Source organism: Nycticebus coucang, chromosome 11 (assembly GCF_027406575.1).
Source record: "Nycticebus coucang isolate mNycCou1 chromosome 11, mNycCou1.pri, whole genome shotgun sequence".
NCBI classification, from domain to species: domain Eukaryota; kingdom Metazoa; phylum Chordata; class Mammalia; order Primates; family Lorisidae; genus Nycticebus; species Nycticebus coucang.
Window position 1 is genome coordinate 37,299,396 of NC_069790.1, and position 27,786 is coordinate 37,327,181.

A 27,786-nucleotide genomic window follows, 5' to 3' on the forward strand; every position below is an offset into this window, starting at 1 on the left:
CTTGGTGATGGTAAACTGAGCTGTGATAAACAGTCTAGTGCAAATGTCTTTGTGAAAAAATATGAAACGCTTCATGGACTTGCGTGTCATCCTGGAGCAGGGGCCATGCTAATCTCTGTATTGTTCCAGTTTTAGCATATGTGCGGCTGAAGCACACACAGGATACATTTCTTAAGCATGTTAATTACATTGTATTCACGTATCAGAACATTCCAGACTTAGCAGGTAAATGCTGACGGACTTAGTTAGGGTTGAAGTGTGTCTCCAGCTTACTTTCAGAAATTTCAGCAAAAATGAATAAAAGTAGAACATGTGCATCTATATGCATGTGAGAGTGTGTGTAAGAGAAAGAGAGAGAGAGATACGAATAAAATATATACAGTCTGAGAACAAAAGTAAATTTTACCTGAGGAATTTAAATTACCAGACCTAGAGAGGCGTTAAAGAAAGACAGCAATCACACCCGACTCCCTTTGAGCTCTGTATTCATCTCTTAAACCTGCTTGTTATTGCCACAAGTAGCTATAAATTAACCTAATGCCCACCAGGACACTACCCCTGACCCCTGTAGCTTAACAACGTGTAGATGATTATTAATCGGTGTGACTTCTGCAAACCAATGAGAGTTCCTGACAGTTAGCATTGTAGCAGCCCTCTCCCTGTCCTCCCCCCAGCCACCACTTTTTTTGCCTCTAAAAACCTCCTCGTACACATGCCAAATGGAGCTCCTATCCAAGTTCATTTGGGTCTGAGACTTCCCAGTAGCTCCTCACTTTAGCTCAGGTAAACTCTTTAAATCATACTTTGTGCCTCAGTCTCTTCCTTATAGGTCAAAGAGTAATAGAAAGTAGTAAATGTAAAAAAATGGTAACAATTGGCATCTGAAGGAAAAGGGCCTACAGCTGTACCTTTACTACCTTGTCAACTTTCCATAGCGTTGAGCATTTTGAAATAAAATGTTGGGGAAAACTGAGACATAAGGTAATGGTTTGAAAAATTAGGTTAATAATTACATGGATCTTAGAAAGTAATTAGGTATTACATAATAAATGAATCAATACATGTAAAGTTATCACATCATTAATATTATGACATTAAAGGTAGTGAAGTAACCAATAATTACACAGTAACAAAAAAAAAATACCTCTTAACCTCAAATAGCCAATTTGTGACTTACTGAAAGTTTCTGGCAATGGAAGATGAAAATATAAAAATATCCTTTAGAGAAGATTCTCAATATTTTAGAAAATGACTTGGATTGACCCTTTAGTCACACACATGAAAATTAACACCTACTCATTGATCCTAGATAAAACAAAAAGCTTCATAAAAGTGAATCTAATGGTGAACATAGAGCTGTTTCACTCCCCCAGGAATATAAACTGGGTGTCTCCTTAGCCAACCGGTGACCTTTGATGTAATGGATAAGAGACTCTCTGTAGGGATTTAGATCAAGTTCTTGTTAGCACAAATCTCTACATGATGTGATTGAGATTGAATTATATAGGCCTTGGGACCTGTGACGTTCACTACTGAAATCACCCACACCAGTAGAGGTGAGGGGTCCTCTGCAGAAAATGAATGCTGTCACCTTCCCAGGGAGCCTGCTCTCTCTGTACAGGGGATTCCAGGGACACTGGAGAACCTGCCCCCAATGAACGTAAGCAACCTGGAGATAGTCAGGAGCTATTAGCCCAAAAAGAACTCTCCATTTTAGACATTGACAAAAAAAAAAAAAAATCACTCCCTCCCCCAGGCAAATCCAATAAAGCTTTGTTAAAGATAAGTGCCTGGGCACATCTCTACTTTGCTGCAGAGTAAAGGGATGAGCTTTGTAGCAAGCACATTAGTGCACGGAGGAGGAGCTGGGGAAGTGTATCAGCAAAAAATGGATGTCATCCTTCCATGAGGATTACAGGGACAGATCAACCAGAGGACAGTTACAAAGGCATGGCAGGGAGTAGAGAAACTAGACGGGTGGTGTCAAGCCAGAGGTAAGAACAAGGAATGGTTACTGCTCCTACATCTGCAGGGACAAGAAAATGAAAGACAGTCAGAACCTGGAAGGAAAGAATCTTAGGAAGAGATTTAAGAGGAGCTGTGACCTCAGCTGAGGAGCAGGCCAACCTGATGTGACTCTGCTGGGAGGAAGCCAAGGAACAATTAGCCTGACCATTTCTGCTCCCCACCTCCTGCCAGGACTTGGCATTTGTCAAGCCAACCAGAAGCCAGGGTACAAGAAGCCCACTGCTACAGTCCCCATAGGAGAGCTCCTGGGGCACAGAGCAAGGTGACGAGGATGGAGACTGTACACGGAGGGCTAAATAGAAGATTTCTGACATAGGCAGGATGTCAGGCACAAACGTGTTCACCTGCAGAGCTCGAGGTTCCTGCAGTTCAGAGCAGGGACTGGTGGTGACAAGTGCCCACCAGGATGAACGGCAGAAAGTGTCAGCATTTTAAGAGTGAGTGGGCACAATAAATCTGCTCTAAGTCAAACCATCACCACCGTTTTTATGCATATTATGTATACAGTACAACCTCCACAGCTGACCACCTCCCTCCATTGACCACTTCCTGTAAGTTGACCTAATTTTCATAGACTGGACATGCACTACTTCCATATGCCGACTAGTTTATTACAGTCCCTTGTGTGGTCAATTTACAGAGGTTCTTCTGTGTGTGTATATACATATATATATATGTACATATACATACACACATACATATGCCCATTAAATGATTTATTTATAGCTAAGTGCTTCACATAGGCTTTTATTATTTATTCACTTATCCAACAATATTTACTGAGTTCTTAATATATTCAAGGTATAGGAACAAAGTACTGTCTGGAAAAAAATAAAAGGTTCCAGTCGCTAATTATTTTTAAACTAGCCTAATTATGCTTAAATTTAATTAATTTCTAATATCCTCTTCAAATGATCACATAAATATTTTACTCTTTAAAATCAAGATTTAAAAAAGAACTATTCACAATAAAAACAATGTGATTAAAAAATGAGCAAAAGGCCTGGCCTGATGGCTCACACCTGTAACGCTAGCACTCTGGAGGACAGGGTGGGCGGATCCTTTGCTCAGGAGTTTGAGACCAGTCTGAGCAAGAGTGAGACCCTGTCTCTACTAAAAACAAAAAATTAGCCAGGCGTCATGGCCAGCTCATTGGAAGGCCAAGGCAAGAGGATCCCTTGAATCCAGGAGTTTGAGATTGCTGTGAAATAGGCTAAGGCCACAGCACTCTGGCCTGGGGGACAGAGTGAGACTCCACCTCAAAAAATAAAAATAAAAAATTTAAAAATGAGCAAAGGACTTATATAGACACTTTTTCAAAGAATATAATACAAATGAAAAATAAGCACATGAAAAGATGCTCAACATCACCCATCAGTAGAGAAATGCAAATCACAACAAAATGAGATGCCACCTTACACCCACTAGCTTGGTTACTATCCAAAACAAAACAAAAGCTGGAAAATAACCTAATCGTGTGTACCCTCATATTAATCTGAAGTTAAAAAAACAACAACAAAGAAAACAAACATTGGTGAGGATATGGAAAGACTGGAACCCTGGTGGTGACCTGACCACCACTGTAGGAACATCAAATCATGTAGCTGCTGTGGAAAACAGTATGGCAGTTACTTAAAAAAATAAAAATAGAATTCACATAATCCAGCGATTCTACTTCTGGGTTGAAATGTCAAAGGAGTTGAAAGCAGGGTCTCAAAGAGATATTTATGTACCCGTGTTCATAGCAGCATTATTCATAATAGCCGAGAGGTGGCAGCAGGTGGCGTCCACGGATGAATGAATGGACAAGTAAACCATGACAAATACATATGATGGAATACAATGCAGCCGGAGGAAGAAAGGCGGTCCTGCAGTGTGCCGTAACATCCTTCTCAGGGAAACAAACAAGCAGACAAAAATGTCTGACCCTATTTATGAAGTACAGAATGTAGTCAATTCCTAGAGATGGAAGTTAGAATAAAGTTACTGGGAGCTGGAGGAAGGTAGATGTGGAGAACTGTTGTTTAATGGGCACAGACTTCAGTCTGGGAAGATAAAGTTCTATGGACAGACGATGGTGATGGTTGCTCAGCAACGTGAATGTGCTTAAAGCCACTCAAGTGTACCTGCAAAAACTATTAAAATGGTAAATTTTATGTTATGTATATTTTGCTACAATAAGCTAGAAAGAAGTTAAAAAAAAAAAAAAAAAACAATACTCACGGATTCCAGCCCAAATCTTGTGGGTTGACATATAGAACACCAGCTCTGGAAACTGTCGCTGGTGTTGCTGTCCTTAAGTGATGTGTCTCAAACAGGAGCCTCATGTGGGGTGTGAGGGCTACGCGCTCGTTGCTGGCCAGGGTCAGCACCTGGAAGGAGCAGCAGTGGGAAGCAGAGGAGGGCTGTGATCCAGACCCAGAGGCACCGATGCTAACACGGGCACTTAATAGTGAACAGCACTTCCCCTAGCAGAAGGGCCAAGAGCTGTGTGTGCACTGTCCCAAGTTAGGAGTCAGTCAGAACCAAGGTCTAAGTTCTCCCTTAAGGTGACCTGACTGACCTTTGAGGAATAAATTCACCAATATGAGCCCATGAATGTCAACCTTGTAATAACTGTGGTAATTATTACTAAGCCAAATATAAGACATTCATTCTAAAAGCTGATTATACGAAAAGGCCTGAGCACCACACAAAATAAACTCTTTTTAGAATCTGAACTACCACAATTATCAATTGTCCTATAGAAACTCATGCAAGTATAAAAATCTCAAACCTGTATTTTATGAACAATGTCTTAGTTCAGCAAGTAGCAATTACTGTTAATTTAAGGTGGTTACTAAATCCATCCCGGAGTAATGATGGTTACTGATTCCTCTCTCCTGACCCCAACAATAGACCTTGTGTTTAAACAGTATCTCACCGACTGGGACCATCACCTTTTGTTTTCTCCAGGAATGCTGGGTCAACCACAAATGCAAAAATGCTTGAGAAAGAATTCAAACTCAATCTGTAGCTATAGGAACTGTTTCATTTAAATAGCTAAAGTTTATCCGTTATCACATGGCACAAACTTGTTCTTTTGTTGTGTAAGAATTCCATATTCAAGCAAAGATGATAAAAGATGTAATAATTTATGCCTAACTCTTAGAAAACAATAAAATGTATAGACTAAATTCTTAGATATGTATTTAACTCTCATAAAAGTTAGTTACATTTATGCAGGCGACAAGACTACAGTCCCTTAAATTTTTCAATGGTGAAATTAAGAGAATTATCATGAAAATGGAACTTATCAAAATAGTGATTACAATAAAGAATACCACCAGGTTAATGAGTAAAAACTAGCATTTGCAACAATGAGAGACTGGGACTCTTAAAACCCTCAGGATGTCATGTTTCAGAGTTAGCACCAACGGATTACTGGCCTTGTTATCATCCATGAGGGTATTTAGTGATTCAATCCACATGGGGTCAACGTCTCCATCCAGGACTATCCATTTTGGTCCCTCATGCAGAAGATTTGCTTGTTCTCGCAGAATGGATGAGAAGAGACCTATAAAATAACAGTAAACAATTTCAATATATAGTTGAGTGCTGTTTATTTCTAAAATAAATTTGTATTATTGTTCCTGAAAGCTCTTTTATTAACTAAACTATTTTTACTAAAATTTTTATTTTTTCAAATTAATATGAGGGTATAACTTTTAGGTTACATTGTTCTCACTTCCAGGGTAAAGTTCCATTTGTAGAAGAGCCCCTCGCCCAGGGGGTGTGTTATACACCCTCACAATGTGCACATTAGGTGAGATGGCGCCTCAGGCCCTCCCCCATCCTCCCTTCTATTTCCCTCTACCCCTGAACTGGACTATATTGGTGTTTTATTGTTCCTATGAGCATATAATTATTTATATATCAATTTCATATTAGTACAGAGTACATTGGATATTTATTTTTCCATTCTTGAGATACTTTACTAAGAAGAATGTATTTCATCTCCATCCAGGTAAATGTAAAAGATATAAAATCTCCATCTTTTTAAATGGCTGAATAATATTCCACGGTATACATATACCACAGTTTGTTGATTCATTCATGGGTTGATGGGCACTTAGGTTGCTTCCATGACTTGGCAATTATGAATTGAGCTGCAATAAACTAAACATTTAAGAGCAATTTTGCTGCCCTTTTTTTGTGGGTAGCGTGTAACACCTTGAGAGCTACACATGGGCTCCGGATTCAGCTCTATCATTTACCAAAGAGCAGCAGTTCTCAACCTGTGGGTCATAACCCACAGGAACTGTATTAAAGGGCCACGGAATTAGGAAGGGCCACGGCATTAAACCTGCCAAAGAGCAAGATTTCCTTTCCTGAGAATGACCTTTAACTTCCGTGACTGAGCTTCCCTGTCAGAGATAATTGAACCCTCCTTAATGAACAATTGTGTGGATTTACAGAAGGTAATGTATATAAAACTCAAAACTTACACCAAATGAATAATTATTCTTCTTTCATACACATATGTTCAGAATCTATTTTAGATCAAATGTTAGTTTATTTCACCTTTCTCCATTTTTCTATAACAATTTTCAAGGGGCATAATTCTAAAGCACTATACATCCACAAGCACTCTACATCTCCTACAGAAATTTCAACATTGGGATATTAAGTTATCATTATTTAACAAGATGTATAGACACATAAATTTTAAATCCATGGTCCTTTTTGCTATACTTCTAAGTTTGTGGTTATGGTTAATGGTTTTAATGGTTAATTTTTAGTGGCATATTTAATGGTTAATTTTTCAAACTCAAGTATATAAAACCACTGTGTGAGAAAAACTGTATTGATATATGTACGTGGAATATTTCCATTATGAAGTATTTTGTACCAAAAGTAAGCTACAGTATCTTGTGGAACCTGCCAGCAGGATTCGTGAAGAAGCCAGCGACTTTTTCTAAGGGTCACGGATCTGAACAGCTTCCAAAGATTTGCAGCATGAACAGTTATGGCTCTCTCTCTGCCACGGTGTTTTAGAAAAAGACAGAAGTTGGGTGGTGAACGTTGCCCATGGCAGGAACATCAAGTGCCAAGACCTCATGATGGAAGATACTTTGGCAAATTCAAGGAACAGCAAGTTGGCTAGAATGATGGTTACCATCAGTGAAGGGCAGAGTGCAGGAAATGGAGCCAGAGATGTTAGTGGTGGTGACGGGGTGGGAGGAGGGTCCCATTACATAGAGCCTTGCATGCCATGCAAAAGGTTGGATTCTCAGGGTGCTGGGAACCCAGCGAAAATAGAAAGCAGAGAAGTAACATTTGAAAGGAGCCCTCTGTCTGCTATATGTAAAATCAACTAACTACAGAGAGAACAGTGGGAAATATTGACTGTGGTAGTCCAGGCAGGAGATGATGGTGGCTTGGACTAATGTGGAATCTATGGAGAAGGTGAGAAGGACTGGAATTCAATATGTATTTTACAGGTAAAGCCTATAGGATTTGCTGTGAGTTTTGATATAGGATGTAAGAGGGAAAGGAACTTCAAAGATGATGCCAAGGTTAGTGTAATTCTTGAAATAGGAAGCCATAAAAGCCCATAGCAAAGGGATCTATTTGTCTACAAATACTTCCAGGGCAGGAAACTTGCCCTGTTGACTTTTGTTTGTGTCACCTATAGTAATGCCTGCCTGAGCCTCAGTCCATGCCTTGCATCAGGTACTTAATAAACGTTTCCTGAGCTATTCATGCTGATTTCTCTCCTGATTTACAGGGAACCCTGACATAATTGATGCGGGGTAAAATATACCACTCTGAGTACAAATCTGCGGAATGCAAATCAAGTACTTATTCAAGTCTGGTTTTAATTTATATGTTATAAATGCTGTTGTGATCTGCTATATTTCCAATAACGCCAACACACAAACAGTAAATCTGTAACTATGACTAAAATTGGCTTGTACTGAAAAACGGCTTTCTGGATAGAAATAAAGAAATTTTTAGCACTTCAAAAGGGAAATGCTGCTTGCCATCTTTCCATTCTCGGGTAGCGTGATGTATGAAACCAAAGAGTTCATCTGTTGTCACAGCTTTAGGGTTTAAATCATTCCAAACAGGTTTCTGTTTCATGATAACATATGTTCGGTTCAGTGTTCTCAAAATCTGAGAGGAAGGAAGAGGAAGCCAAAAAAAAAAAAAAAAAATTAATACTAATGTAAGTCAAAGGGAAAGAAAAAGATTTCTGAAGGATTTTCCTTATTCATTATATGTTCCTAGACATTCTGTGTGTACTAAGATTAAGAAGGGCAAATACACATGTGCATTTCCATTACCATCTTGAAAAGTCTAACCCCACAAAATGCTTAAGGAGACAAAATCAGTTCTCCTGATTCTTCAAACCATTTAGACCAGCGGTTCTCAACCTGTCACGACCCACAGGAACTGTATTAAAGGGTCACAGCATTAGGAAGCTTGAGAACCACTGATTTAAACTAAAGAAAGTTCTTTATCGTTTGAAATTTTTAACCATGTGTGCAAAATGAAGGACTATATTTAAATAAGTATTGGTGTTTCTAAAGTCCACTCTGCCTGAATTATCAAGATCAGTTGTTCTCAAAATATAGCCCATACTCAGAATTGTATGGAGGGTGTTAAAACACAGATTTCTGGGTCTAATCCCAGAGTCTACAATTAAATAGGTCAGTGGGTGGAAGGGTTTGGTAATCGCATTTCAGTAAGAGCCCAGGTAACACTGATGCTGCTACTCTGGACAAGCTTCCAGACCCAGTGACTTAGAGCAATGGTTCTCAACAGGAAACTGTCTTGACTTGGGGCAAGATGGGACGTGCCTTGGGGCATCTAATGGGTAAAAGCCAAGGAGGCTGCTAAATACCTTACAAGGCACAGGACAGCCTCCTACAACTGTTATCCAGTGTAGAATGCGACCAAAAAAAAAAAATTATGAGACTGAGAAACCCTGATCTAGATGATAAGGAAAAGAAGCCTTGAGGATGAAAACTTACACATGGGCATCCAGTACAGGTTTAATTCCTTATCACCTTAACCCAAATATCTGCCCCAAAGCTCCCTTCTGCTCTCTCTGAAAGCCATCACTTTTGTTTTACATATTTATCATCCTGACCTACTCACAGGGGTTTTGAAGACCTGAAAAACAATTGTCAAATACTTTGGAATGATAAGGTACTAAATAACATGTCCCAGAGTGTCCTTGTTCTAGTTGTATCAGCTTAAGTACATGCTGAGTAGAACAGAATTGGTGAAGACTAGATGAAAGAAATTAAATGCCTTAGGAATATTAAGCCTATATTTTTAGAAACCACTAATCTACTGGAAATTATAGAATTTAATTTTATCCTTCCTTGAACCATGGCCTACATCTGAAACTTACTCTAACGAAATAATTACAGGTCTATCAGTTATCAACTTTAGTATTTCAATTATTATATTTTTCATGAGAAAAACCTCTCTACAGAGGCTCTCTTTACAACTGTGCCACTTTGGGCTCTGATCTAAATACTGGCATGTTCTATACACCCAAGCTCTACGATCTCATATGCCCATTCGGATTATTTTTAGTTGTTGGCTACCAAATATGTTTATAACCAAGCATCCTGCATTAAAATGCATCCTGTTCTGCATATACCGTCTGCCAACCAAGAAAATAAGTATGTTGCCAGGACTGCCAGGAAGACCAAACACAATCAAGCAGTGAACTAAAAATGGGGATAATAACACCCATAGTGTATCCTTGTTGTGCAGAGTAAATCATACACCATGCACCGGGCACGGCACATAATAGGTACCTCAAAGATGTGGTTTTTGCTATCTCCTTTCCAAGTTCTGTTTTGGCTCCATGGAGGGCTATACTTCTAAAAGACTACTGAATAAAAATATTTCTTTTTCCTTAATGATACAGGAGGGAGAATTTAGGATGAGTTGGAAAAGATAAAACAGTACTTTTGATAAATGTAGATAGAGCCAGTCAAATCCTGCAAGCCAGATACTGTATTCCACAGTTTCCTAATCTGTTTACTATTGATAAAAAGAATCCAAGTACAATTATATAAAGGTATAAAATACATCCCAGGTGCATAGCATAGGATGGCTGATGTCTAAATGCGTGAATGGAATGCTAAACGTCCACGTAGGAATCTCAGTCTTCATCTTGCCTTCCTTTTCCTGTGTGAATGGAATCTTCTATTTGTTTCTCTTTCTCCCTCCTCTCTAAGGAAAAATAATATCAATGGATCAAACAGCAATATGTGGGCCTCGGATTCTAATTCTGAATCATGGAGGGTTTCACAGAAGGGAACGCTGCTAAGAACCATTGAAAACAGGCCTGAAGACAGAAAGCTCATTCCGTGGCTGAAAGCTAGTAAGCAATTCACCATACCTTACTCTTACCGGTGCCTGCATTTCCAACCACAAAGACGGAGTGTCGCACAGCCAGCAGTTCCTCAAGCTGAACCACCTGCAGAGCAAACAGCTGGTCACTGGCTTCCTTCAATGAGTTGGTGACAAAAAGGCAAACCTGCCTATTTTTTGCCCAGTTCTTCTTTCCACACAACCCAACCCAGCCCTCACTGACAGCAATACATTCAAGGGAAAGTTAAAATAGGCCACAAGTGCAAAGCATAGTTGCTCCTGGAGCTCCCGTGCAGGCTACAGAGAAGAGAAGGAACTAAAACCATGACTCTCTGTGGTGAGTTACTTGGTACAGGGTGGGAGTTACCTACAAAAATCAATGATTCTTCATAACAGTATGTGGCCAATCACCATCTACAGTAAGCAATGATTCTTACTCTATAAAATACGTATTACTATGTAAGATGCATTCACTAAACTCAAATTCAGCATTAACATGCCTAGCCTTTGATATTTCAGAGAACATCTTTCTAAGTTATTCTCATACATGCTGACATTCCTCCCCTATTAAAAGGATGGACTAATGATTTTACTTCCAATGTTCCCTAAAAAATAGAGGAAAACAAACAACAACAAAAAAATGTTGGTGCATGTCATGAAGAACCACCAGGATGTTTTTTATAAATTAAAAATATGCTTAAACTTAAAACCGTACATATCCATTCTTACAAAATGGGACTGCTCAAATATTTACTTGCACTTACTTTAGTAATACTGCCATATTAAAATGCTTGAAAGCATATATGAAGACCTTACGAAGGTCAGTGTAATGTAAGTTAACATTGTGGTTTAATATCACTCAACCACAGTTATTTCTGCAAATCCCAAGGGCTGCCATGAGAAGAAAAAGCTGCTTTTACTTTGAGAATAAAGCTTTCTTCAGGCTGCAGGCGGAGCTCCAGGGTAGACTGCCTAACCATCTGTTCAAAGTGCAGCTTCCGACTCCGGGGCACATCCAGGGCTGGAAACAGGTCACCAACCAGGCCCAGAAACACTGGGATGTCGTCAGTCACTATTTTCGGCATATTGAAATCCCTTAATGCTCTCATGAGTACCTAGAAAGGAGAAGAGAAAACACTTTCTAAAAAACCAGCATAGGGTCTCACAAATACCTGAAGAACTAGAGATGTAATTTTTTATATAGATTTTTTATTTGTATACATTTAAAAGGTACACGTGCAATTTCACCACGTGGCTGTATTGCCTGGTGGTGAAGTCAGGGCTTAGTGTATCTATCTGCAGCAACACACACTGTGCCTATTTAAGATGTTATTTTTAATTTTCACATTGAAGGTATAAGACTTGGTACAGTTCTCTGTCAGGATGGCATTCTATCTATGGGGATGTGAAAGGTTTAAAATTAACAGATGAGTACGTGAGAAGGCTGAACTGAATCGTGGGCAAACCTCACAATGAGATCAGCAGTGAGATTCCCCCCCACCCCCCGCCAATAATCTGCTTTGGTTTCCACAAAAGGTCTGAGGCCCTTCTCTCCTGCATGCTCAAACTCCGGAAGCTCAGATTAATCAAGCCTCTCAGATCCTTTTGTTTGAAGTATTCTAAAAATCTTAAAATGATAATCTTAAAATTTAGAGTTGGGGATTTTGTTCCATAGTGGCTGTAAAGTTTAAAGTGGTAATTCAAACATCAGAATGACTTTTACAGAAAAAGCTAAGCATTCCAACAATAACAGAATAATAGAACGAATAAATAAAATGTTGATCTAAGTTGTGACAAGAGGAAGAAAGAAATATTGGAAAAGCCAAAACCACATAATAAATATCCCTTAACATAAAAAAAAAAAAAAAAAAAAACACTCACAGAATAGATGTAATTTTTTCCTATTTTTCTTTTTCTTTTTTGGCTGGGGCTGGGGCTGGGTTTGAACCCGGCACTTCTGGCATATGGGGCTGGCACCCTACTCCTTTGAGCCACAGGCACAGCCCTTTTTTCCTATTTCTTAAGTCCCATTATATGTATATACAGTACTGGGTACTCATTGCTCTCACTACTTAATTGGGAAAAATGCATGATGTGCTGTTATCATTTCTTTCCAGGACAGAGAGTAGAACACTTCCCTAGACACTTGCACAACCAGCGCCTTTTCATTCTTCATACTAGTCTCAGGTCCCATGAAATGGATGGACTTTCTCCCATTGATTAAGCTACATCTTCACTGACGTTTTAGGATTAATGTCCCAGCTCAATCGGTTTTCCCCCTGTTCTTCAGAGGAAATCAAACCAGGGTTACTAAATGATGTGATTATAACTGTCAGATACTTTCTGTGTCTGATGTTTGAAAAGTACTTAAATGACATTGTCCTTTCAGATTCATGTCTATAATGCCAGAGGTTGAGGCTGAGGTGGTTTGCACTGGATTTGGACTAGAGAAAAACTGAGGAGCCTAAGGTAATGGTGACATGCCCTTTATTCAGCTTGTGGTGGCCGGCAAGCTAGTGTAAGTAGTCCCCCATTGCAAAGTCTGCCCTAGGAAGTCACTTTAGGAGGAAGTCACCTTTAGAAAGAAGGCTGCCTTAGGCAGTCCACAGGGGTGGAAAGCCTAGGAGCCTTATTTAGTGGCTCTGAGTCAAGGGCTAATTACATGAGAAGGATGTCATACTGCTGAATCGTGGTTACTTAAGTTTAACTGTGACACCTGCTGGCTTCATCATGGTGACTTAATATGGCACCTGCCGGCCAGCCTTCCAGGAAAAGAGCTTAATCCACTCGCCTTCTCCACGATCTCTCAAGACCACTTGTGACCTCTTCTAAGAAATGCTGGTCCTCAGAATATTCTGCATGTTATGTTTTTAAAAAGTTGTATCATACATGCCCCCACCATCCAGGTATGTACTTCAAATTATAGGAGGCCAGTTAGCTGCACACTCAACAAAACCATATCAGCGTCACACACCTGATCTTCAGGTCTCTTCCTGTCTCCACGTTTCAGGGAGCCAGCCACAACCAAGATAGACTTAATAGCACGAAGTCCCCAATCATAATGATCCTAAAATCAAAACACAAGGTTTATTTTCTCAAAAATTGTAGGAAAGAATAAGATTCTCATTCCAGAAGTAAAACCTGACAGTTAAAAGAGTTAAGATAAATACACACTTTGATGATTCAAAATAAGATTTTCTTCTCCTCTTTAAACTGGTGAAAATCACATCCCTGTACTGTCCTCCTGCTTCTTTCTGTCCCCCTGTTTTTCTGCCTCTCTCAGCACGTCTCTTCTATCCATAGTTTGCAGGGTGGTGTCTGCCCAGGCTCTGGGCGCCTCCCACAGACCTGCTACCTCAGGACTCGACTACCCCATCCAGAAGCCATTCTCCACCTGTACGCCTGGGGCCCTGGTATTCTTCCACCTCTTCCCAGGATTCACCCTCTAATTGCCCTAATTATTCTACCTCTTAATCACTCAGACACTCCTGCCCTGATGCTGGCACTTCATATAATAAAAGCCATATTATTAAAATTCAATTATCAACCAGTGCCTCTTAGAGACTTTCCCATTATCCCTGATGAAGACGACTCCCACGGTCTCGGCGCTCCCGAGAAAAAACTGCAGCTCACTCACTTCCTCCTCCAGGTTTGAGCCCCATCGGTGCTCAGCTCAGGTGTGCTGAATGAGCTATTAAATAATTGCTCAAGTGTGCCTGGCCTTCTCTCTCTCACTTTCCATCTACAGTCCACACAATAACCCTTCTGTCTGCAGGAAAATCATTTCACTTTTCAGAGCTTCAGAATCATCATTTATAAAAAGGCAGATGAAAGTGTGGTTGTAGGAGTAAAGTGAGTTAATGTGAGTACAAATGCTTTGTGGGTAGTGAAATAATATGTACATCTATAAAGATGCCATTTAATCCATTAGTGAATAATAAAGTCAATTTAGTAGGTCTTGACCATCATTTTTGTTGGTAATAAAATAAAGCAGAATGAAATGAAAACACAGAGTGTGATGAAAACAATAAAGGTAAGAGGCGTTTGGCAATAATTTGTGATTTGGTTGTACAAATGTGTATGTGAATATATACTGAGTCAATAAAAAAGGCATGTTTTGGGCGGCACCTGTGGCTCAAGGAGTAGGGTGCCGGGTCCATATGCTGGAGGTGGTGGGTTCAAACCCAGCCCCGGCCAAAAACTGCAACAAAAAGGCATCTTTTACTGTGGATCAAGTAAAAATCATTTGAAGGCCACTGATGCAGAAATAGGCTGGGGAGTAAGGGGGAAACAGATGGGGAAGCAGCAGAGTTTGGCGGGCCAGGAGAATGGGAGGGTGAAGTCACTGCAGTGACTGTCAAAGGGAAGAATGCAGAAGAAATTTTAGACCCACATTTAAGAGGACGTGGTGAGGTTCCTGAGCATTAACACTGCCAACACCTGCTAATGATCTTCACTGTTCTCATTACAGGCAATCTCTGGGTTATAAGCAAGATAGGTTCTGTAGGTTTGTTCTTAAGTCGAATTTATATGTTAGTTGAAACAGCTATATTTACCTATTATCTGTAATAGCCTCCATTTATAAGTGCGAGTCATGTGTCAGTAGGACGTTTGTAACTTGGGTACTTACTGTCATAGCCTCTGTTTGTAAGTGGTAGTTGTATGGAAGTCAGAGGTCTGTAACTCAGACACTGCCTGTGTATCATTCCATTCATCAAAAATGTCTACAGATTTCTCTCCTAAATCCATCCTGCAGCACAGGAAGGAGTCCAGGAACTGTGTTCCTGAGTCAGCACTCCGTCCTGGCCACATTTCTTTTCCCTCATCTCATTCATGGCATTTCTGGGAGTGGATGAACTCTTTCCGTGCCTGTTTTATCTTTACCCCCAACACTATCTGCTTATAATTGGCTGCAGGTGTCCTAGAAAGACTGGAAAGAACCAAGGTCAAATCTTGCCCCCACAAGTTGTTGACTAGGTGAGCTTTGGACAGGTTGTTTCACTCGGTTTCCTTGTCTTGAAAACAGGGCTCATAATAGCAAACTCCTAGACTTGAGAAGATTTCAAAAATATAACACATGGTGCCTGTTCAATCAAGATTGTTTCCTCTCTTTCTTGAAAGATCCAATAATATAGTTTTTATTTCATGTAAACCAAATCACACAGGTTCTCTGAAGTCAGAAATCTGGTTGTTTGATTCATTTGCTTTGTGTCTTTCCTCTTTCATCCTGGTCAGAGATAAACTCATCACTTGGATGTAGCAGGTGCTGAGTGTTTCGGTATTACTAGTGGGAATGAATACAGTTACAACTCCATGTTCCCTCCATTCAATTACATTTTCTTGCAACTTGCCCATTATAAAATTTAAATGGGCTCAGTAAAAAGAAAAAAAAGATAAAAATAAGGAATAAAATAAAAATACCCATCATTCTACTATCCAGAGGCAAGAGTTAAAAGATCTCAATCTCCCCTCCAAATGTAAATTCACAGTTATTAAAAGGGCAACATAAATTTATCTCATATTTCATATCTTACCCTTACAGTGGGCAAGTTCAAATGCATGTCCCTGGCAGTACAGGTAGCTGTGTGGTTGCAACTGTGGCATATTATTAATACTTTCTCTTTTTTGTGGTAATACATTTATAATATACATGTAGTTGTTTTGAAATGTATCTTTGCATTGTGTACATTAGGAGAGATCCTGCCAAATACCCTCCCTCCACTCCTCCTTTCCCCTTCCCTCCCCTCTCCCTCCTCTCCCTCTCTTTTTTTCTGGACTATCTTTGTGTTTTATCATTCACATAAATGTGTAAGTGTTTATATATTGGTTTCACAACAGTATCGAGTACATTGGATACTTTTTTTCCCCATTCTTGAGACTTTCATTGTGGAATAGCTGCAGAATAATGTCACCAGTAAATAATGAAAGGTCATCAAAAGACCGAAAGTCAAAAGGGACCACAAAACCAAATTGAAACATACTGCTGCTGATATGTATGTAAATTTTGTGGAACCTCAGCAACTTCAGTGAACCTGCAAGAAGGTTAATGACTGGAGAGCACAAAGTGTATAAGTTTGGGGGGAAAAAAGCAAAAGTGATGAGAAAAATTTTGACATTCCTTTAGATGTTCTTCAGAAAACTCCTATGAACACTCTTGCCCTCTCTCACTAGAAAATAATATTCTCACCCAAAAAGGGAGGCGACATAAATTCCACTTATATTTACAACATTGATAAAATATAAAGAAAATCACACAGCCAACTAATAAACTATATTAATATAAATGAAAGATTAAATCTAAAATGTCTCAAATTTTATTTCAGAAAAAATTAGGATTTGTAAAATATAGATTTTTAAAATTTATGGGAAATATTCCTGATTTCTAAGTATAATCTGGACGATAAATTACCCAGCACACATATTTCAAAATCTGTTTTAATGGTGTATCAAAACCAAGAAAAAGTAACAAATAGTCTCTCACCTGCTTGGAGAGGAGCTCCTTGCAGAGTGTGTACAGTGTAATGAACTTCCGGGCTAATGAGCGGGCGTCCAAAAACCCCTCAGCAACCAACATAATCTCGCAGATGAGCTCAGTGTCAGGGGCCACCATGGCACAGGGTCTAAAGAGTAAGTGTAAAATGTAGTCTTAAAATGTGATAAGGTAGCAAGTACACATTGCCGAAATTGAGTGATTAACTTGTGTCAGCATTTTAACCATTCCTAAGCAGGTCACAATTATCTCTGTCAATCACAGGTAATGAGACCCTCATTTCAACTAAAAAATGTCCTCTCATTAACTAAACACATAGGAAATGATGAGAAGTCTGAAATGGCAGGAGCACAGGTACGGGAGTTTAAAGGACATCCACGGATATAGTTTGTAAACTTCTACTGTAAGCTGTCATTGCACAAAGATGAACAGCGATATTTGACAGACCAGCTTTTCCCTGTGGTTAATGTTGTACTGGAAAATGTGTCATGACCAGCTTTCTAGGAAATAGCATTTGCTGATTTCCATGGAATAAATCCTTCCACCACGGCTAAGCTACAAACACAGTATGACTAGATGTGGAGCTGTGAAGAGAAGTGCAGAAATGAGTACCCACCCACACAGACAAAATAGACATAATTGACCTCAGGAGCATGAAGATTATGAAAATAATTAGGAAGTCATAAGCTTTGAGTATTTATCACATTTGATTTAATGCAATTATATAGTCAAAAGTTAACATAATATAGTTTTTATTAGTGGCTGTGCTTAACAACCAGCTCATAAAATTCATGAAAATTCAAACACCAGCTCTTGAAAATTCAAGCATCCACTTGTACAAGCCATCTCTAGCACACTACTGTCTTGGGCCCACTTGCATAGACTTTTAAGGTAAAAATTCAGAAAATCATAGCTTCAAATCCCCTTTCTTTTGGTGGAGGACTTCCAAAAACTTGTTTCCCAAAGGCAGTTGCCATTGACTGCAATGTTCCACTCAACTGAAGTCAAGTGTAAAGAAGAAACGAGTCAATACATGTAAGCAAACCCATTATTTGTTATATACTTGTTATATACCAATAATAATACTTATTTACCTGCTTTTGTAATTAGAATTACAGGCTGCTTCATGCACATCTAATTTTCATTAGGTTTTGAATGACTGTCTTATCTAGGTTGAACCCCATATTTTATCACATTTATTGTTCTTTGTCATATGACAGAAGATGTGCAGATGAAGACCAAATAGGGAAAACAAAGGCTAGCATATTTACTTATTTTATACTTACATTGACATAGATAACTTGTAGCATTTACTGAGTGCTTTCTTCATGCCATAGGGGGTGCTGACAGCTTTTTATATACTCTGTCACTTAATTCTCACAACTCCACAAGGTGACTAGTCCTCTTAATCTGCATTTTACAAAGATGTGGACTGATGTTTCCAAAAGTTCAAGCACGTGCCGTAGGCCACATTGTTGGCAAGTTGTGACACCAGGATACTCTAAGCCCCCAGGCCTGCTGCCCCCTCTCATCAATGATACTTCCATCCCCTACATTTTCCTTTAAACTTTGATGACACAAGTAGTAACACCTAACATTAATGATACTATTATTAAACAAAACATATAAAAAGTCACAAGACAATTTCAAATTAAATACAAATAGAGACAGAGACGGAGGGAGTAGGTGAGGGAAAGGAAAAGAAGAAAAAAAATTAAAAAAAAAAAAACAAGAAAAGAAAATAGTGACTAATTCTCACATAAATTGGATTTAATTTTGACCAAAGTACATTACTTAAACATTAATTTTTAATTCAACTTGTTAATATATTGTTTGGAATATTGCATCCTCATTTATAAGTGACATATGTTTATAATTTCCCCTTTATAATAATATATTCTCTCCAAGTTTAATATCAGGTGTACACAGATCAAGTAGAATGATTTTGAAGTATTTTTTCTTTTTCTATTGTCTATAAGATTTGGCATGATCTGTTTTTTTAAATTATCTTTTACTTTTATTTATAAATATTAGCTGTCTATTTTTTTGAGACTTAAAAAAAAAAGAAGTTAACTGATGACTCCATACTGAATCTCAGAGTCAAAGCAGTCTATATTAGACATACTCTTATTTGACAATGTGAATGTTACTTTCTTTGCATTGTTATTACTATTGCTTAATATTTTGATGCAGCAATTCTCTGATTTCATTTCTGAATGTATTTGTGTTCATTCATTCTTTACGAGGTTTTTGTTTCTAGTCCTTATTTTAAGCCTCTTTAATTTTGTGAAGGCAAAAGTGGAAACCTAATAAACATATGTATATGTAAAAATAAAAATAAAATAAATATCCAAATAAAAGGGCAGCGCCTGTGTCTCAAAGGGGTAGGGCACGAGCCCCATATGCCAGAGGTGGCAGGTTCAAAACCAGCCCCAGCCAAAAAATGAAAAAAAAAAAAAAAATGTTTCAGATGAAAAGTCTCAAATATAAATAAACTGCAAAGGTATATGGTCTTCAAGCAATACTATTCCATAATCATCACATTTATTTCTAGAACAGTTATTCTGCATCTAGAACTTTTTTCCAAGAAAATTAGATATTATAAAATTATGCTAAGAGAAAGCAGTTATCATGGGAAAAGTAAAACATTTAATACTGGATTGCAGTACATTGAGTTCCATAGAGACAGCACCGGGGCAAGTGAGAGCCGGACGGGCACTGGGCGACTCTGTGCCTCACTGAGGAAAAATAACTAAACACGGGCAAAGGAGATCCTAAGAAGCCGAGAGGCAAACTGTCATCATATGCATTCTTTGTGCAAACTTGTCGGGAGGAGCACAAGAAGAAGCACCCAGATGCTTCAGTCAACTTCTCAGAGTTTTCTAAGAAGTGCTCAGAGAGGGGGAAGACCATGTCTGCTAAAGAGAAAGGAAAATCTGAAGATACGGCAAAAGCGGGCAAGGCCCGTTATGAAAGAGAAATGAAAACCTAGATCCCTCCTAAAGGGGAAACAAAAAGAAGTTCAAGGATCCCAATGCACCCAAGAGGCCTCCTTCGGCCTTTTTCTTGTTCTGTTCTGAGTATTGTCCAAAATCAAAGGAGAACATCCCAGCCTATCCATTGGTGATGTTGCAAAGAAGCTGGGGGAGATGTGGAATAACACTGCTGCGGATGACAAGCAGCCTGATGAAAAGAAGGCTGCAAAGCTGAAGGAAAAATACAAAAAGGATATTGCTGCAGACCGAGCTAAAGGAAAGCCTGACGCAGCGAAAAAGGGAGTCGTCAAGGCTGAAAAAAGCAAGAAAAAGAAGGAAGAGGAGGAAGATGAGGAAGACGAAGAGGATGAAGAGGAGGAGGAAGATGAAGAAGAAGAAAATGATGAATAAGTTGGTTCTAGCGCAGTTCTTTTTTCTTGTCTACAAAGCATTTAACCCCCCTGTACATAACCCACTCCTTTGAAAGAAAAAAATTGAAATGTAAGGCTGTGTAAGATTTGTTTTTAAACTGTACAGTGTCTTTTTTTGTATAGTTAACACACTAGTGAATGTGTCTTTAGATGGTCCTGTCCTGGTGGTATTTTCAATAGCCACTAACCTTGCCTGGTACAGTATGGGGGTTGTAAATTGGCATGGAAATTTAAAGCAGGTTCTTGTTGGTGCACAGCACAAATTAGTTATATATGGGGATGGTAGTTTTTTCATCTTCAGTTGTCTCTGATGCAGCTTATACGAAATAATTGTTGTTCTGTTAACTGAATACCACTCTGTAATTGTAAAAAAAAAGTTGCAGCTGTTTTGTTGACATTCTGAATGCTTCTAAGTAAATACAATTTTTTTTATTAAAAAAACATTTAATATTGGATGTTGGAATAATTAACTATTAGAGAAAAACATTGTACAAATACTCATTTCATATTACCTACCAAAAGACATTTTCATTAGATGAATTATATTTAAAAAATAATACTTAAAAATTAGAAGATATATAAATTAAATATGGTTAAATATCTAAATGAATGAGCAAGCAAATTTTAAACTTAAGAACTGAAAGAAACCACTAAAAACTATAGGGGTTCTTACATTACATATGAAGAGATACATTGTTATTTTGAAAGCACACTGAATAATTAGAGGTACATGTTGTAAACTCTTAAGAACCCCCCCAAATAAACTGATAAATCATCAAGAAAAAAGAGAGAGACAAGATGCAAATTACCCACATAGGGCAGATAACAAAGTGAACAAATATATGCCAATAAATTCAATAATCTAGCTAAAATAAATTCCTTTAAAGATGTAAGTTATCAAAACTAATACAAAAGGAAATAAGAAATATTAATTATCCCATATCTATTAAATATATGAATACATTATTCAAAAGATCCCTATAAAGAAAACTCTCAGTTTAGATGCCTTCAATGATTAATTCTAGCAAATACTTAAGGAGTAAATAATAGTAACCATACATAAACTATTAAGTATATAGAGAAGGAAAAACTTACTAACTCATTTCATGATGTCAGAGATACTTTGATGCCAAAATCAGACAAAATTTTATAAGAAAGAATACTATAAACCAATATCCCTCTCGGTACAAGTATAAAAAAATCCTTAACACACACACACAAAAAAAAAAAATCCTTAACAAAATCATGATATTAGTCACAGGTTGAGTCTAGCAATACCTGTAAAAAATAATACCTCCTGATCAAATGGGGTTTATCCCAGAAATACAAAACTAAAGAACTATTTATCATTTGAAAATTCATATAGTTCACAGTATTAACAGAATAAAGGAGTAAACCCACATGAAATCTACAAAGCAACAAAAACATAGTTGAAACTTTGTAAGCTTGAGCTAAGCAAACTTTCTTGGATAGGATATAAAGAACTGAAACAAATCAATAAATTATATATTTTTTTCTTTTTAGTGTATCTGCCACCAGAATAGTATATACTGTATCAATTAGGTAGTTGTTATCCCTCACCCTCTCCTTCCCTCCCCCATTCTAAGTTTTCAAAGTATATTACATCACTTTATACCCCTCATTTAGCTCATACTTATAAGTGAGAAAAGGTAGTATTTGTTTTGTTTTCCTATGCCTTAGACATTTCATGCAAAGTAATTGTCTCCAATTCATCCAAGTTGCTGCAAGGAATCTTTTTATTTCCAGCTTAATTTCATTATTAACCCAATAATCATTCAGCAGCAGATTGTTAATACTCATGACTTTTTGTAGAATTGATTGTTTCTCTTGGAGTTGATTTTTACTTTTGTTCCACTATGGTCTGAGAAGACACATGGTATGATCTCAGAGAAGGGACCCAAGTAAGTTCAATCACAAATGAAAAAAGAAATATTATAGCTGATACAACAGAAAGACAAAATATCATATCTGTGAATACTATAAAAATCTCTACACACATAAACTCAAAAATGTAGAGAAAATGAACAAATTCCTGGAAACACACACTTCCCTAGACTTCCCAATCAGGAAGAAATTCAATTCCTGAACAGACCAATAAAGAGATTGAAGCAGTAATAAAAAAAGTCTTCCAAAACAAACAAACAAACAACAATGCACACAACAAAACAAAATTCCGGACCAGATGGATTCACAGCCAAATTTTACCAGACATACAAAGAAAAGCTGGTACCCATCCTGCAGAAATTCTTCTATAACATCAAGAAGGAGGGGATCTGCCCCAATTCATTCTACGAAGCCTGTATCACCTTGATATCAAAGCTAGAAAAGGGTACAAGGATGGTTTGATGTATGAAAATCAATAAATGTGATTTACTACATAAACAGAAGCAAAAGAAGAAAAAAAGACCAGATGATCATCTCAATAGATGTAGAAAAACCATTTGGCAACATTCAGCAGCCTTTCATGATAAAAACCCTCAACAAACTAGGTATAGAAGGAATATATCTCAAAATTATAAAAGCCACGTATGAAAAACACACAGCCAACATCATACTGAATGGGAAAGAGTTGAAAGGATTTCCCCTAAGAACTGAACTAAGACAAGCATGTCCACTTTAACTACTTCTATTCGTCATGGTGCTGGAAGTCGTGGCACCCAAGAGGCAACCTATCAGGCAAGAGAAACCAACAAAGGAGGGGGTCAAACTTATGTTTTTTGCTGATGTGATGATCTTATATTTAAAAACCCCACAGACTCCTGGAATTGATAAATAAATTCAGCAAAGTCTCAGCTTCCAAAATCAATGTACACAAAGCAGTACATTCTATACATCAATTAACAGTGATGCTGAGAGTCAAATCAAAGACCTGATATCATGTATAAGAGTGACAAAGAAAATAAAATACCTATGAAGATACTTACCCAAGGAAGTGAAAGAGCTCTACAAAGAGAACCACAAAACACGGAGAGAAAAACTTCAGGTAGCACAGGAAAAACATACCCCACTCTCGAATTGGTAGAATCAACATTCTTAAAATGTCCTTACTACAAAAATGATTTACAGGTCCAATGAAATTCCCATCAAAATACCAATGTTATATTTCACAAATCCAGAAAAAAATAATTCTATGCTTTGTTTGGAACCAGAAAAGAGCTCAAAGAACCAAAGCAATCTTAAGCAAAAGGAATAAATCTGGAGGCGTCACATTACTAGACTGTATACTACAAGGCTACAGTAACCAAAACTACATGTTATTAGTACAAAAATAGAGATACAGACCAATGGAATAGAATAAAGAACCCAGACATAAAACTATCCACATATAGGCAACCAATCTTTGATAAAGCAGGCAACAATATATTCCGGAAACAAAAAGCCCTATTCAATAAATTGTGCTGGGAAAATTCAATAGCTACATGCAGAAGAATGAAATAGGACTCCTATCTCTTACCACCCACAAAAATTCATTCCAGATAATAAACTTAAACTTATGGTTTCATAAGAATTCTGAAAGAAAATGTTGGAGAAACTCTTCTAGATATTGGCCTAGGCAAAGAATTTATGAGGAGGACCCCACTGGTTATTGCAACAGCAATAAATAAATAAATAGGACTTGATTAAATTAAAAGCTTTTGCACAGCTAAAGAAATAATCAACAGAGCAAATAGACAATCTACAGATAGGGAAAAAATATTCACAATCTATACCTCTGATAAATGACTAATAACCAGGGGTGGCGCCTGTGGCTCAGTCGGTAAGGCGCCAGCCCCATATACCGAGGGTGGCGGGTTCAAACCCGGCCCCGGCCAAACTGCAACCAAAAAATAGCCGGGCGTTGTGGTGGGCGCCTGTAGTCCCAGCTACTCGGGAGGCTGAGGCAAGAGAATCGCTTAAGCCCAGGAGTTGGGGTTTGCTGTGAGCTGTGTGAGGCCACGGCACTCTACCAAGGGCCATAAAGTGAGACTCTGTCTCTACAAAAAAAAAAAAAATGACTAATAACCAGAATCTACAAAGAACTCAAGCAAATCAGCAAGGAAAAAACAAACAACCCTATTAAAAAGTAGGCAAAAGACATAAACAGAATATTTTCAAAAGAAGATAGACAAATGGCTAATCAACATATGAAAAAATGCTCAACATCACTAATCATCAGGGAAATGCAAATTAAAAACACAATGAAATATCATCTTACCCCAGTTAAAATGGCTTTTATTAAAAAGTCCAAAAACAGGCTAGACATGGTAGCTCATGCTTGTGAGCCTAACACTGTGGCAGGCCGAGGCTGGTGGATTGCTTGAGTTCAGGAGTTCAAGACCAGCCTAAGCAAAAGCAAGACCCTGTTTCTAAAAATAGCTGGGTGTTGTGGCAGGTGCCTGTAGTCCCAGCTACTTGGGAGCCTGAGGCAAGAGGATCACTTGAGCCCAAGAGTTTGAGGTTGCTGTGAGATCTGACACCATGGCACTCTACTAAGGCCGACAAAGAGAAACTCTGTCTCAAAAAAAAAAGTCCAAAACAACAGATACTGGCATGAATACAGAAAGAAAGAAGCGCTTTTACACTGTAGGGACTGTGTAAAAAACAAAACAAAACTATAGGACAGCCTCTATAGAAAAGAGTATGGAAATTCATCAAAGAACTAAGAGTAGACCTACCATTTGATTCAGCATCATCACTACTGGGTATTTACCCAAAGGGAAAGGAGTCATTTTTATTAAAAACACTTGAATATTCATTGCAGCACAACTCACAATTGCAAAGCTGTGGAATCAACCCAAACATCCATAAATTTCATGAGTAGATTAACCAAATGTGGTATATGTGTACCATGGAATACTACTCAGCCATGAAGAAGGATGGATTAATGCCTTTTGTGACAATTTGGGTGAACCTGGAGACCATTATCCTACGTGAAGTATCTAAAAGATAGAAAAACAAATGCTCACTCGCAATTATATCGGTCTAACCGATGAGCACACACATGCACAGAAGTAAAATGCAGCGGAAACCAAGCAGGGGAGAGGAAGGAGGGAGGGATGAATGAAAACCTACCTAATGGGTACAGCGAACACTATCTGGGTCATGGGCACACTTGTAACCCTGACTCAAGCATAACAAAAGTAATCCATGTAAACAAAAACATTTGTACTCCTACAATATTTTGAAATTAAAAAATGATAAAAAGGTATTCCCAAAGAATTTAATAATGTCACAAAATATATGTTCAAAAGAGTAAATGAAGATAACTAAATAATAAGTATGCCTGCTATAATATCTTAACTCCTTAAAAATATAAATAATAAAAGAGACTAGAAAAATGTAGCAATTGTTAATCCTGGTGGTGACTCTCTATTTTCTCTTCATCTTTTTCTATATTTCCCAAATATTTCTACAATTTATGCAAATCACATTTTCATAAAAATACCATAACAATAGAGCTAAAATTAAAAGCTTCTGCACAGCCAAGAGCTCAGTAAATAAAGCAAAAAGACAGCTTTCCGAGTGGGAAAAGATTTTTGCAGGTTATGCTTCTGATAGAGGTCTTATGACTGGAATCCATAGAGCTCAAAGTAATCAATAAGAAAATAAAAACCAAATAACCCCATTTCTATGTAGGCAAGAGACTTGAACAGAAACTTCTCTGATGAAGACAGGCGCATGGCCTACAGACACATGAAAAAATGCTCATCATCCTTAATCATCAGAGAAATGCAAATCAAAACCACTTTGAGATATCATCTAACTCCAGTAAGATTAGCCCACATCACAAAACCCCAAAACTACAGATGTTGGCGTGGATACAGAGAGAAGGGAACGTTTCTACACTGCTGGTGGGAATATGACCTTTTCAGAAAGCTAATGTGACCTTTTCAGAAAGAAGTTTGGTGAACACTCAAGGAACTAAAAGTGACCTACCGTTTGATCCTGTAATCCCCTTACTAGGTATTTATCAAAAATCATTTCACAACAAACACATTTGCACCAGAATGTTTATTGAAGCCCAATTCATAATTGCCAAGTCATGGAAGCAACCCAAGTGCCCATCAATGGATTAACAAACTGTAGTAGGTGTACACCACGGAATCCTATGCAACCATAAGAGAGATGGAGACTTCACATCTTTTATGTTTACCTGGATGGAGCTGGAACATATTCTTCTTAGTAAAGTATCTCAAGAATGGAAAAAAACAGTATCCAATGTATTCAATACTACTATGAAATCAGTATATAATCACCTACACATTCATATGAATGGCAAAACATAACTATAGTACAGAAAGAAAGAGGAAAGAGAGGGGAGGGGAGGGGGGACGCTAGGAGGAGGGAGAGTATTTGGGGGATCCCACCTATTGTGCATAATGCAATGATACATTTCTAAACTATTAAGAATAGAGTATGAATGTTTTTACCACAACAAATAAGGAAGGAAGGAAACGGTTATGTTAATCGGTTAGATGTAAGCCTTCCACATCATATATCAAATGCATTAATGTACACAGTTATGATTTAATAAAGAATTTAAAATAAATAAATAAAAATTCCAACGTGCCATGTAACTTTTAAAATACTGATTTTGAGTTTTGATTTCATATTATAATCCACGAGGGTTAACTTATCATGGAGAAAGTTCTCTCTATAAAAAGATCCCAAAGAAATAAGAAGGGGTTTTCCATGGGAATTTTTGAGTAAAAAGGAATCACGTAACAGTGTAAATAAACAACAGTAGGTGGCGTGAGTGTGCCAGACGCTGAGCCACAAAGCAGAGCACTTGCCTGAAAAGAGCTTTCAGATTTTCCGGTAATTCAGTGCGACCAGCATATCCTGGGTTCATAGTAATAAATATTCCAACTGATGGCTTCAGTGTGATAGCTTCCCCAAGAAATACAAATCTACCATAAAAAGAATGTTGATAAAATTAAATGTGTTCATTGAATATGAATGCACATTGACAAATGCAAACCACTGCAAAAATGCAAATTATTATTAGGAAGCTGTTTATTCTGTGTGATTTTCTGTAAAATTCATAAGCTTACATATTTTGAAAGTTTTGAAGCATGTTTATTAAAAATATGTGCGCTCTCTCCCCCCAGAGGAATTACAAATATGGAAAGTATTCTTTTTTAATTTTAGCATAGCCATAGTATCCCAGAACAGTGGGACTTGACTACTTTAACATTTAATGAAAGGGGATAGCATTTTTGCCTTCAATACTGCACAGACTGAGAATGCCTCTACTAAGGAAAGAATGGGACTCCCTGTTCGGTCTTTATTTTGTCTATTTGCTTGCCCCCTCTCTCTCTTCCTTTCTTCCCTTCCTCTCATTTATTCAACCAATATCTACTGAGTACTCCTGAGAAACAGAATAGCCTGGTTATCACAGGCAGAGCTGGAGCCAGGCTACAAGAGTTCAGAGTCCAGCACTGTTGATCTGTTAGTGACGTTCTCCACATTTCAGTTC

General features: G+C 37.9%; 1 protein-coding gene and 1 non-coding gene across 2 annotated transcripts in view; both read right to left on the reverse strand.

Annotated features, from left to right (window-relative positions):
* The window catches only part of DNAH11 (dynein axonemal heavy chain 11), a 389,834-nt gene that overhangs the window by 207,963 nt on the left and 154,085 nt on the right, over positions 1-27,786 (reverse strand). The window contains exons 35-42 of the mRNA XM_053553503.1: positions 27,101-27,217; positions 16,892-17,030; positions 13,385-13,477; positions 11,331-11,525; positions 10,439-10,516; positions 8,052-8,187; positions 5,457-5,608; positions 4,252-4,400 (exon numbers count right to left, since the gene is read on the reverse strand). Coding sequence (XP_053409478.1) covers positions 4,252-4,400; positions 5,457-5,608; positions 8,052-8,187; positions 10,439-10,516; positions 11,331-11,525; positions 13,385-13,477; positions 16,892-17,030; positions 27,101-27,217 — 1,059 coding nt within the window. The remainder of the gene's footprint in view (positions 1-4,251; positions 4,401-5,456; positions 5,609-8,051; positions 8,188-10,438; positions 10,517-11,330; positions 11,526-13,384; positions 13,478-16,891; positions 17,031-27,100; positions 27,218-27,786) is intronic.
* On the reverse strand, positions 56-157 carry LOC128560533 (U6 spliceosomal RNA). Its single transcript, XR_008373030.1, has one exon. It is a non-coding gene; the product is annotated as a U6 spliceosomal RNA (small nuclear RNA).